Here is a 13,397-nt window from a genome sequence, read left to right on the forward strand (position 1 = left end):
ATCACTGCTTTGATCACTATATTTAAAAGGTCTCTGTACAACAAAATAATATAGTATTTGTATTGTTATTTAATTTTTTTGCAATAACATCACTACTGTTATTGTATACTATATAATGTACACTTCTTATTTTTATTACCATTACTTGCACCTTATTATTATTTTATTGTATGTTAATGCTTTGGCAGTATTGTGTGAGAGTGAGAGGTAAGGGCAGATGCAGTGTGGCTGGGGAATAATGCTCTACTTTAATGGTCTGTCAATCAAGTTTTCATTTAGAAATAGATCTCTAGTGCACCTTAATTACATTCAACCCATTTGGACACACATGTGTGTGTGTGCGTGTGTGTGCGGCGTGTGTGTGCGCACTCACAATGGGTTGATCAGGTTTAGCCTTTAGACACAGGGTGTTAATTAAACCCACATTTCTCTCAGTAATTAAGTCAGTTAAAACAAAGTAGAGTGTTTTCACTACACATAATTACTAACTATATATAAAGAAATAAACTTCTCATCTTATCTCTATTGAAGCTCTATGATCATTGAGGAGATGAAGATAATCTGTCATTCGGTCATCATTCACATTTATAGAGTAATAAACCCCAACAGAGGGATTATGAAAATTATCTGCCTGTATAAACACTGCAAAAGCGCATAGCTCTGATTTTTCGAATCATCCATTTCATTTGAATTGCTTCTAGTGATTATTTCTGCATCCACCAGCACTGTTTTTTAGTTGGTTTTCTATGCAGACATGCGCTAGACACACATTTTGTTTTAGATGGCGGGTTAAAAGATTTTTATTTAATTTTTTTTGCACAAGAACGCATTCTGTTCAAGAACCGCCCCTAAGACAACTCGTTATAACCAAAATCTAAGGCAGCATCCCATGTACCTATCAACGTTAAGACACTTCAATTTCAATCCAAGGTGGTGGACAGAGTCTGATAATGAAATGCTGATTATATATTGAAATCCATTTAATACATGGTCGAGACATATCGATAAAGAATAAGAAGTTGTTTCACACATTATTTGTGTTATAAAATTTTTGTGCTGCCATAGAAATTAGCTGCCTAATGGTTTAGCGTCTGATTCACAAAAGGAGTTATGCAGATCAGGCAATGGCGTAACGTAAAAAAGCATCTGTGCTAAACGGCATTTGCATGACACAAGTCTTGTGAGCTGATTTGGAGCGCTATAAAGATGATGAAGCAGACTACTGCGTTGTGATCTGTCTCACTCTGCCGGGACTATGCAGCATCACTCCACTACTGTGATCCAGACACCTGAATCATCTCTTTAACATGCAGAAAGTGTGCTTGATCTAAATATATAACAGATTATAATGCTACTCAAATAATTTAATCGTTAATAATGAATTACTGCTGACATGATCAATAGAAAATATACAAAAACATCTCTTATTTTTTATTGAGTCCCTTTAGAGCATGGTGCCAAAGACACATACTGAGTTTCGTAACGATACGCCAAGTTGTTGGTAAAATACAGCATTTTGTCTAAATTCAAAATGGCCGACATAGGAATTTTTCATATCGTTGGACTCATTATACCCCACTGAATCTAATGAGACCAATTTGATGATTTTATGACAAACTTTTCAGAAGTTATAAGCAAAAATGAGCTTTTTTCATATCTCGTGACCACTAGGTAGCACTGTTCCGAAACTGAGCAGGCACCCTAAAATCATGGTGCCTATGACAAATAATATTGTTTGTATGAATACGCTACAGCGTTACAGAGATATACCCTCACGTTCATTTTGGCGTGCTCTTTGTTGTATTCATTGAAGCGCCAATCGAAAACGGTATGGTTTATCAAAATTCTGAGAATAACTTTGTCGTGAGTGCCTCTAGATGATACAGGCCAATTTTTGTGCAAATCGGAAAAACCGCCAAGGACGAGTTCGAAAAAGTAGGTCTTTCAGAAAATTAAAAATGGCGGAAACATTCTTATAATGGAAAATGACATCATAGGGTGCAATCAAATCGTCTTGGGCTAAGGAATCAGAGGAAAAAATAATTTAGTTTCTACTCACGGTTCAAAAGTCATTAACATAAACGTGAGTGCAGATTTGGGCAGTTGGTGGCGCTAGAGGGTTTGAGGTAGAGATGCAAAATTTGCTGTGGTAACGGATCATACTGTCCTCTATCATTGTGCCAAAATAACTTTCCCGCAAGCAGATCCCTTCGGGGCTTGACCTCTAATAATAATCCTTAGAAGAACAATAGGGCCTCGCACTTTCAGTGTTTGGGTCCTAATGTTCCTAATTTACAAAGAAAGGCTTGCTGAAAATAATGACGATGACTTAATTGAAATATTTAAAATGCAGCGCTTCCAGCACCGATTGCATCTGCTTAAACTAGATTAAGGGTAGTTAGTGAATAAGATGCAGGTTGTTGAGCTGAAATTCGATGCGCAAAAGCTGCAATTGTTCAGTGAAATTACCCTCAAAGAGGGCTTTACACTTTTCAAGAAGATTTTAGAGCTGAAGACAGAGTTGCTTGTAAAGCACTGAGGATGTAAGTGGGAGGTACTCACGCTGGCCCCAGCGTCCTGTCCGAGGATTCAGATAATTTGGGTAAAGCCCATTGGGTCTATCCATTTTAGCCAGCAGCTTCCGAATGTGCATCACCTGATGGGTGCAGAACAATACAAATGTAAATGCACAGCAGGACACAAATACAAGGACTGAACAACAGTCATTCACACTCTTGTACCTTCTGATAGTAGGCAGGGTTTCCTGTCAGATATGTCAGGTGCACAAACTCCATGTGAAGCGTCCCGAACTCTGCCAGAATACTGCTACCGGCTGATGCCCAGCCCCAGTTACGCCCCACTCCACTGAAACAGACAGAGACAAACACACATGACATTTACGTATAAAATGTTCCATACTAGCCTGAAGCAAATGACCTTTATAAACGTACATGTAAGAATGATAGCAAGCTAATTTTGTCAAACTGCAATAATGCATCCTTTTCACTTCCATTCAGAATACAACAGCATACACTTAATACTGCTTCAAATTTATATGTGTGCCTGTTTTGACTCTGAAAGTCTGCTCAACATGAGTAGGGATTAATAAAACAGTGCCGTTCCTTTGGGATTAAAACACCCTGAAAAATGCAGTGGTCTTGTCTGTTCCAGAGCAATTTCTTCTAAAACCCCAATTAATTCACAAAAGCCATGTCTGGCTCAATTTGAACCTCCTCCCTTCTTTAACACAAAAAAACCTTGATGTACATTCACAATGCATTTCGCAGATGAATTGTGCAATTTTCATTTTATTCTAATGAAATTATGTGGAAAGTCGTGTTAAAGTTGTGGGATGAAAAGCCACAGGGTTCTTTACAGACGCATGAGGTTCAACAGCCTTCCATTATGCGGCCACCCCTTAGCGGTAACAATTAGTGGAAGAGAGACGTTGTGTGAGAAAGATGAGAGGCTGGATGAGAGGCAAATAAAGCAATAAAAAGAGAGAAAGGATTTAGGAATGAAAGGAAAGTTTGGTATAGCTGTAGAGATGTGACAAACCTCTTCAAGTTGACCATGGCCCAGGGGATGCCTGTTGGGGTGTTGAAGGCAGGAAGCAGCTTCTCTGCCAGCTGGACAGCCTTCACCTTAAAAACCTACCAAAGACACAGAGGGAAGAGAAATCCATTATGAAACACAAAGGAGACAAAGAAAAGTGAACACGTGGACAGAAAGAATCAAGCCAGCACAATTAAACATTCCCCCAGACCGTAACAGGGAATATTCCTTCCATTTGAGCAATTCAAGCCGAACTATTCAGCATTAGTTAGTACTATTTTTTCCAGCACCACAGTAATGAGAATTAGACTGGTTTGCATTGAGGGAATGCGAATGAGGGGTGGAATGTGATTGTCATAATAATATAACGCTGCCTTCATGTGCTATTATAAGTATCCTACTTCCCACTTCTTAAGTAGTAATTACGATTATGTAACTTTCACATTTTGACAAATAGCAAGATCTCTAATGGCTGACACTTTATATCATACAGGTAGCAGCAATATATAAATCGCCATTTTGCCCTGCCCTTAGGCCCTGTACAAAGGTTTTGTATAAAGAATGTGCCTGTTGTGTTATTGTTTTTATGAAAAGATTGTCACAATGCAAAAAGCGCCTCCATATGGCCCTTCACTTTAAATTATAATTTCTTTCTTTTGATTTGAAGGTGCATTCACTCCTGTAACACAATTTTACACATCAGAATCCCGACATAAGGGGACAAACTCAATCCACAAACCCAGTAGAGGGAAACTGACTGCACACACTCCCTTACAGAGAGAGAGTGAGAGAGAACATACAATGTCACAGAGAATAAATACCCAAAGAACAACACCTGCACGTGTTTACTCACTGACTGAGGTGAAAAGCGGCACTTGGATCTGTTCACCCTCAGCATAGATTTTTTTCAACCGTGCATCTGGCAGACAGCTGCAGTTTAACAACAATAATACTGCTGCATATGGACACATTCATATTCATAGCAAAGTAGTGCTGAAACGATTAGTTATCGACAATGTAGACACCAAAAATTGTTGACAAAAATGTTCGTTGTCGAATAGTCGTTTAATCTCATTTAACGTAACATGAGATCATATGAAACTCTAATGATGACGTGAGAGAGGAGCACAGCAGCTCGCGTCTGACTGAGGAGAGGAAGAAAACAGATGTCCAGATGCACTCTAAACTTTCCAAACAGCTTCAGGTGACCTAAAAGTAGATCACAAAATATAATGGAATTATAATGGGAAAATGCAAAAGGAAATACAGAAGCACTGTCATCGTGAAATAAAGCAGAGCCGGGTCTGGCCACTTAAGCAAAACCTGCATGTCAGAGTATCTAAAAAGTAAACAACCTGGCATTATATCTTTAATGCATCCTTTATTAAAGTTACATAAATTACAAAAATGGCATTTCTCTATGAGTCGCATGAAGGGGGAGAGATTGAAACTGCACCCGACTGAGATGATTTTGTCATCTTTATTGTTAGTAAACATTTAATACAACCTTTCAAGTCTAGGCACAAGCTGAATAGTTGGTTAAGGGCTAACGATTAATTGTAGCAATAATCAACCAAATAGTTGAATAATCGTTCTAAAAATCGTTAGATTAGTTGATTATCAAAATAATCGTTAGTTGCAGCCCTATAGCAAAGATCAACCTGCCCTTTACAAAATTATCTTTTTGGTGTGGCATAGCGAAGCTTGAAGTTGATAAATGGAAAGCTGCTGGTTGAATCCCTCACAAGAAGTGATCCATGAGCTATCACAAAACAATCTTCAGAATCTCAAGCTAACCCAAATTCAGACCTGGCTCCATTCTGGTTTTTAATGGCCCATTCCAATAAATTACCGATTTACAAAATCAATCATCTTATTGAATATCCTAGTTCGTGCAGCCATTTGTCTTTATGGAATTAAAATGGGTTTGTGAATGCATGTTTCATGTTAACTTTAACCCCAGGATGATCCAGACAATCTGTAATACATGTACTGCGCGTTGCTTTAAACAAAATTAATGCTTTTTTACGTCCACTTACGAGGAGTTTACAAACATACCAGCAGAGACACAGAAAAAGAGCCTTCATCCTTCTGACAGAGCAGACTGGCATGTGGAGCAGATGTCAACCACGCACTAATCAATTATTTTCTCTCCATAGCTCTTCTCTATCACTGTGATTCAGGCAGACATTCTGACTACAGCTCTGCAATCTCACCTAGTGCTTTTGAGCAGAAAAAAAAAGCAGAAGAAGCGACTAAGGAGACTAAGATGTTTCCAATTGAGCAGTTAACAGATTAAATGAGGGATTACAATTATATATATATTATATATATATATAAAAAAATCTATTCTAGAATAAATCTTATGGACTGATGAAAAGGATGTATAGCCCCTACCAGATGGGTACAAAAGTCTCAAAATATCTGTAAGACCAATATTTTTACACATCTTGTGAAGCATAAATGTTGCTCTAGTGTACTTACACACTTTTGCTTCACTATGATCAAGGACAGAGTGCATCAATAAAGTCTCCTCCGAATATTATATTATGAGGGGTGCCAGCAGCTTGCAACATCCCTTCAAGATCAACAAAAAAAGCCACGACCATAAGCGTTAGGTGTGTAAATATTAGCCAAAATCAACCTTTGCCCCTGAATTTCTCATGAAACCATAAATTACTTCCAATTTTATCTTTACTCTGTTTAAGACATTTGAATTATAGATGTTTACTTATCAATGTAATGACTCCCCTGCTCTTACTTGAGCCAGCACTAAAGAAAACATGCCCACCCCATATCTTTTCAAATTTTTCAGCTTCCTGCAGGGAAAGATGCATTTCTTGAAGAAACACTATATCATATTTCTTACATTTAAGAAAAAGAAAAAAAACCTTCCTTCTTTTTATGGGATGCCTAAACCCATTCACATTCCACATGGAGAGAGACGAACCACTCATAATAACATTTGACAGTTTGACATATCAGAAAAAATAGATTGTCAAAAACTAAATTATAAAGACCACATTCCAACATTAGTGCAACAATCAAACCCCGAACTTCCCCCAAAACCAAAGAAACAGAAAAAAAGAAAAAACATGCGCATTAACCCAGTATATTAGCCCCCGCGACAAATTTGCCATCGGATTACTCAAGTCCGCTGATTCTATTCAAATTTTGTGAGACAGAATTACACAACAAAAGATAATCTAGAAAACTAACTCCAGCCAATAGGCAGGATAAACACAAACAAAGTGTAGATCCATCCACACTGTTCTGCAGGTGTGTTCCTCCACAAAACAAGATTCAGCCACTAGGCAGAACCAGCAAAAAACAAAAAACAAAGAAAAAAAACTGTTCCGTTTCCTTGGGCAGTCAAACGAATGTTCAGTGAGCCAGCCCATTCGACTGTACATGAGTGCAGCCAATGACCTAATCACTCCAATGTCCTGCAATAAATATTCCACAAAACAAACTCCAACCAATAGGAGGCATAAGCACAATGAACATGCAGATTAATTCACAACACTGTCCCAAAGGAGTGTTACTACACAAAACAAACTCCAGACACTAGGTGGAACCAGCACAAAAAGAAACAAAAAAGGTGCCCAGTTTCCTTGGACAGTCAAATGAATGTTCATTGAGTCAGGCCCATTTGGCTGCAACATGAGAATCACATAATGACTTAACACACTCCATTGACATTATGAAGGAGAATTCTTGTTGGGGACATGTAAATACATGTTGCAAAATTCATGTCTTTAGAAGTTAAACTTTTTTAATGAATAAACAATTACTGAGAGCACCTTTAAGTATTAGAAGCACCAATCCCATGTTTTTTTGTTGTGAGAACTATAAAATATGTTAGATAAACTATATTCTAACATAATTAGAAATAGTATGAACAGTAGCTACTTTTATACACACATTAAATGTCTGTTTCTGTTTTATAATATTACAGGTGACATCTGCACAGAAAATGAAACTAATAAACGGCTGAAGCACAGTCAGATTATGAAGTTTATGTTGTGAATATGCAATGCATATCCAGAGAAATTTTTTTTTTAAATAAAAAATAAATAAATACCAGTCTCCTAAGCATGACAAATTCAGAAATTAATTTAGGCTAAATGAGTGCTTCCCTCGGTATAACTAGTTGGACCACTCTGTGCTTGTGTGTGTGTGTAATTCCCAGAATCCAGATTCCGCTGTTGAATCCTAATCTGGTTGATGTGTATCATAAACACCAGAGATGATCCTGTTGTTATATATACTATGTTATACATTTTACATATAAAAGAGATTATTGAGAGCACATTGGAAATTGAGGGAATGAGTGTTTGTACAGAGGGTTAAAACTGGATTTCTGCGCTCGCTCCCTCTCTGGATTTCAGTATGTTTGTGCAGCCTTTTATGACAAACCCCATCCTTAGTATTTATTCTCTCCGTCGTCATGGCAGCATTATCGGAAACTGCCAATCAAGATAGAAACAAACACAGCCAATCTGACGCAAATGCAGCCAATCAGATACCAGCAGCAGGGCAGGCGTCCAATGAAGAAATTAGGCTGCCGTATGTGAGAATGTTTGTGCATTTAGCCAAAAGCATCTCATCTCGAAACAAACAGGGACAGTTGGTATATTTTTACATTTACATTTCGAAAACATTTACTGCCTTTATTTAAAATGATTCCTCCATTTAATTGAAACGATAAATAACTGCATGGCTTCAAATGCAACTACTGTAAGACAGATACACTGTCTAGAGTCTACAGGGCATGAAAAAAACCCAGCCTGTATGTACAAAGTTTCAAAAAGCAAACTTCATTCAAGAGGCTTTTGAAATCTTACCTTGGTTGAACTAAATGCATTCAGGTTTTATAAGTCAACATGAAATCCATTTAGATTTTTGATGCATATTCCTGGCCACACTGTGCCATGTTTATCTTTGTAATCTTTATTCAAAAATGTGATAACTTGCTCCGCCTCTGAAATGAATTTCCTCTTCGGTTGAGGTCACCAAGCCCCTTTATTTTTCCACCCCTCCCCTCCAACCACCAGCCTTACAGACTACTTTTCATGGTCAAATCAGTCCCTGATAGATAAAGTTCCTATTAATAAAATAAAAATCCTATTAGATGTGCGAAATCAAAAACACTTTATAGATTAAGAGCTCCTACAGTTATTCTCGTAAATGAAATAACTGACAAAAATATCACTGGTCCAACATGAAGACAATTAAATTATTTTAATTAAACACATTGTTGATGTAAATATGATGAGAAAACATAAACAAAAGAAGAAATGTCTCGATAAGCATCTTTTTTTTGAAGAAATATCTAGAAAGAACTGATTCATATAATCCAATAATCCAGTATGTTGGGAATTCTCTGTTTGAGCTGTGTGAACAGAAAGAGCTGAAACCGGTTAAATGAATCACTTTACAAACAAGTTAATTAGTCCAACAACCTATTTCTAGATGAGATTAATCACTAGACCCACAAATATATGTAATATTACAGCTGACATCTGTACAGCAAATGAAACTAATGAACGGCTGAAGCTGAACCAAGTCAGATTGTGTAATTTATGTTGTGAATATGCACAATGCAATATCCAAAACTGGCTAAAAGAAAACTGAAAATGAAGACAAGCATGTCGTCTAAGCATGAAAAATTCAGAAAACTTCAAAAATATTAAAAAAGTAGCTAATACTACAATATATTCATAATATGCTATTATTACGAGCTCATACTGTCACAACAAAGACAGTTGTATTTTGCATGTGTCTTACATAATTGACACATGTGTAAATAAATAAGTGTATAATTTTTTCTAATATTTGTTTAATTTAAGATCCTTGCCATTTTTGGGGATTTCCGCCTGGATTTGGCCTACCCAAATTAAAAAGCTTCCCATTCCCACATACTTTGGCCTAAATACACAGTTTTGGTGTCATTTTACAGGAAACCCTTTGAAGTTGCATAAAACACTGCTAAAAATAAAAAAAAATTAAATATATGTTGTCTGAACAGTAATAACCCTCCTAAAAAGAGCCGCTTTTTGATTTTTTTTATATAAATTCATTTTTGAAAGTGTATACTCAAGCCCTGTAAACCCTAGCAGCAAGCAGACAGTTTTGGCTGTTTCCACTAGATGTCAGCAAATACCTGAAAAAGGAATTTTGTCTGTATCATGTTTTAATTAATATCTATTTCAATTTATTTGAAGAGAGGAATATTACCTTTTTTTTGGTGTACTTTCCGCCTACCCAAATCTAAAGTCTCCCCATACCCATATACAGTGCTATAAATGCAAAATCCCAGTGTAATTTTACAGAAAACCCTTTGTCATTACATAAAACACTGTTGAAAGTGGTAAATATGCGCTCTGGTGTCTGGTGAGACGCGTCTGTGTGTTTTGGGCACGTAACCTACCCAGTGATCACTTCACAGTCTGGATGCAATATCACAGCCCCTGATTGGTCTATTTGATCTTGAGAGACATTGCCGGAAGCGGAGGGTCTAAGCTTTACGGCAATATATGCTTTATCCGGATCGGATGTTTACATATTTTCCTGGATTGTTGAATATCATATAACATTACTTTGTGGTGTTTCTGCACTCGTGTGACATATCGAGGGATTACTTGGGCACACAACCACAGAAAACACTGAAAAACGGCTCATTTTGCAGAGAATAACCTAAGGTAAAAGATTATGTAGCATTTGTGGCTAACTGTGCTGTCTAGTCGCGAGTAGCACGGCAAATATTCAATAATTTCACTTGTATGATTGTATACTTCATGATTCATTCGAAGTGTATTAGATATGTGATTATACCTCAATAAAAAGACTTATTGGAACTTCTTACTGGCAATGAGAGCTTTCATTTGATACATGGTTTGTACATGTGCGTCATATTTGAGCGATATGAGACATATGTATTCAAAAACGCACATAATTATGGCACGACTTTTGATGGGTGGAACTATGTAATTTATTGTAAATAAGTTACTTAGTGTAAAACAAATGCCAAAGTGATGCATATCTCAACAAAGTAGACATTCTAAGCTTTCAAATGGTACCAGATATGAGCTCATAACTCCTCCGCATACATTTAAAATTGGAAGTACATTATTACTGACGTAATTTTAAATCCCGGAACCGGGATCGTGGATTTTAAGATGTTAAAGTTAGGCCTGTTACAGTTTGACAATGTTAGGAAAAATGCAACTTTATTTTCATTGACTAAAATTAATTGCCTTTTTAGTCTTTGAAATGTATGTTTCATGTGAACAGGTGTTGCTTAATGGCTTATAACTTTACAAAGAAAACTGAAAATAAAAATGACATACCATTACTTAGAGGAGGTGATTATATTTCAAATGAGCCCACACACAAGGTAATCGGATGCATAGATCATTAGATAATTAATACGAAGTACATCTGGCACCTTGCAATCTGGCTGAAAACACGTTACATTTCCTGGATCAGATAACGTCATCGGAAATTATGTAGTGTCATGGAATGCTAAACCAATTGGACTGAGTTCAGATCGGTGCAAAAATCATCCATATTTGGGCAGAGAGACATGTCATTGTTTACATGTGGTCAACAGGAGATGGCGTCAAGTACATGAAACGGAGTCAACGACGCAGACTATGGTACTCATATTGTGAAATTTCATTACAAAATCATGTCTGTATGCAATGCAAACCTTTAGTCATTGTTGTGTTTGCATGTGAATTTAGTTATTATGTACAGTACAATGTTTTATTTGTTTGGAAAAGCTTCTGGAAACTTGGAGACGTTTTTGTAATGCTATAACTTTTGATTGCTTCCTCAGTTACAGTTGACGTGTCTCATGTTTTTCTGAGTCACCTTATTTACATCCAGAGATAAATATAATTTCAAATCAGAAAAATAAATACATTTTTGGCTGTTTCAGAGTCTCAGAATGTATCGGAATTTATATCATTAAAAAATTTGAAAAACTTTCTTTTGCAAAGATACCAAACAATTGACACTAATTTTTGTTGTTGTTGTTGTTGTTTATTTTAGTTATAAGCTTTTAATTTTGAGTATGCTACTGAAACAGCAAATCTTAAAAAAAAAAAAAAAACCTTCAGAGCTATAAGGGTTAAAGGGCATTTTCGTAAAAGAAAAAAAAACTGTTAAAATTCACACTGAGCTAAAAAATACTTTAAAAGCTAATTTTGTTTTACAAATTCCAGTCAGTTCCCATTGTTTGTTTGAAACTGGGTATCACCAAACTTTTATACCATGTATGAGTATTTTTATATTCACAGAAACAGTATAAACTACAATAGTAATTTTGGCTGGAAATTCTACTCCAAAATGTTTTACACTATATATTACTTTACCATTTACAGTAGACATTATTATTTTTTGATAATTTTAGTGACTTAATACTTAAAAAATTAAATAGACTTCAAAATCAACTGTTTCTCATTAATTAACACAATGTAAAAACAAGTCTTAGTTCTACATTACACAGTGAAAATGATTACACAATGATATTACTAAAAATGTCACAGTTAAAGCTGTTAAAATGGCTGATATTTGCAGAGTTGCACACCCATGACAGTGTGAAAGCATTTTAGCTGAATTACATTAATGCAGAAAGTTGTGCGACAGCTCTGCAGCGGTGAACAACCTATTACACAATGTATACACCAGATGTGTTATGATGCAACAAAACTAATTAAATAAAGCATTATTAAGATCCCATAATAATAAACAAAGCTGTCTACAGTGGAAGCACTTGTTTCTAACACTGTTTTCAGGGAAACGGGAGAGTTGGGCTAGCTTCCTGCCAATAGCTATAGCATTGTGCAAACTACTAAATTCATTTCAGAAGGCAGACAATTACGTTACGACAACCTGTCCTAAAGCTCAGTCTCTCTCCCTCTCTCTGTATTATTATACTAAATAAATATTAAATATTTAATATTATAAAAAATATATTATATAAAAACATTTTCGTTTTTATAAAAAACGAAAATGTTCTCGTTTTCGTTGCACAGAATGTCTGCTAACGTTAGCACTTGGTCCTCCAGTCCGCCAGCGCCAAAATCCGGTGTAAACTTTGACGGTGGACTTGATTCCATCGAGTGCACCGAGGGAACAGCATCAGTAATCAGCCTCACGTGGTCCTTACTCCGAAATCCCATCCAAGACTCCAACAAATCTCCAGGTCGATAATTCTCCGGAGTGAAATGTGCGCCACAAACGACCGAGTGTGTGGTAACAGACGCGGCAGTGAAGTCTGCTCTCTTCACCTGCACAAAACGCACCCAAGACCGAAAAGCCTTGTTTTTCCTAGAAGGAAAATGATGGACACAATGTCCTGACAGGCTGGAATTTGTGCAACCAGCACAAACACAATAATTTACCATTATGGCTTCTCTAAAACTCGATCTAAAACTTTCTGTCTCTCACTACTGCTATAACTACATCAACACCCAACAATGAGAGAGCTGACTGCGAGCTCTTTTATTTGCCTCGCCCTACGTCATATGACCCGTTGCTATAGCGGGAAAGGCGTATTCCAGAGCCTAGCACATTTTCATCAAAATCTCTACATCAAATGAGATTTCATTAGTCATTTCTACATATGTGTTTTTAAAAGACCTCTGCAAACAATATAAAGCATTAATTCAGTTATAAATTCAACCTGCATGTTGCTCTTTAAGAGTGCTGAGAATCACCTGCTTGCACGTGAAGCGATTGAGACATGCAAATGGCCAGTCACAGTTCGTTTTGTTGTGTGTCATCTTGTTACTACAATAATTGACCGGTGTGCAACAGTGTCATTTAAACAA

General features: G+C 36.5%; 1 protein-coding gene across 1 annotated transcript in view; it reads right to left on the reverse strand.

Moving 5' to 3' along the window:
* The window catches only part of LOC127655271 (mannosyl-oligosaccharide 1,2-alpha-mannosidase IB), a 96,106-nt gene that overhangs the window by 19,239 nt on the left and 63,470 nt on the right, over positions 1-13,397 (reverse strand). The window contains exons 5-7 of the mRNA XM_052142977.1: positions 3,559-3,653; positions 2,742-2,865; positions 2,563-2,656 (exon numbers count right to left, since the gene is read on the reverse strand). Coding sequence (XP_051998937.1) covers positions 2,563-2,656; positions 2,742-2,865; positions 3,559-3,653 — 313 coding nt within the window. The remainder of the gene's footprint in view (positions 1-2,562; positions 2,657-2,741; positions 2,866-3,558; positions 3,654-13,397) is intronic.

This window comes from Xyrauchen texanus, chromosome 14, assembly GCF_025860055.1.
Source record: "Xyrauchen texanus isolate HMW12.3.18 chromosome 14, RBS_HiC_50CHRs, whole genome shotgun sequence".
Classification (NCBI taxonomy): Eukaryota; Metazoa; Chordata; class Actinopteri; order Cypriniformes; family Catostomidae; genus Xyrauchen; species Xyrauchen texanus.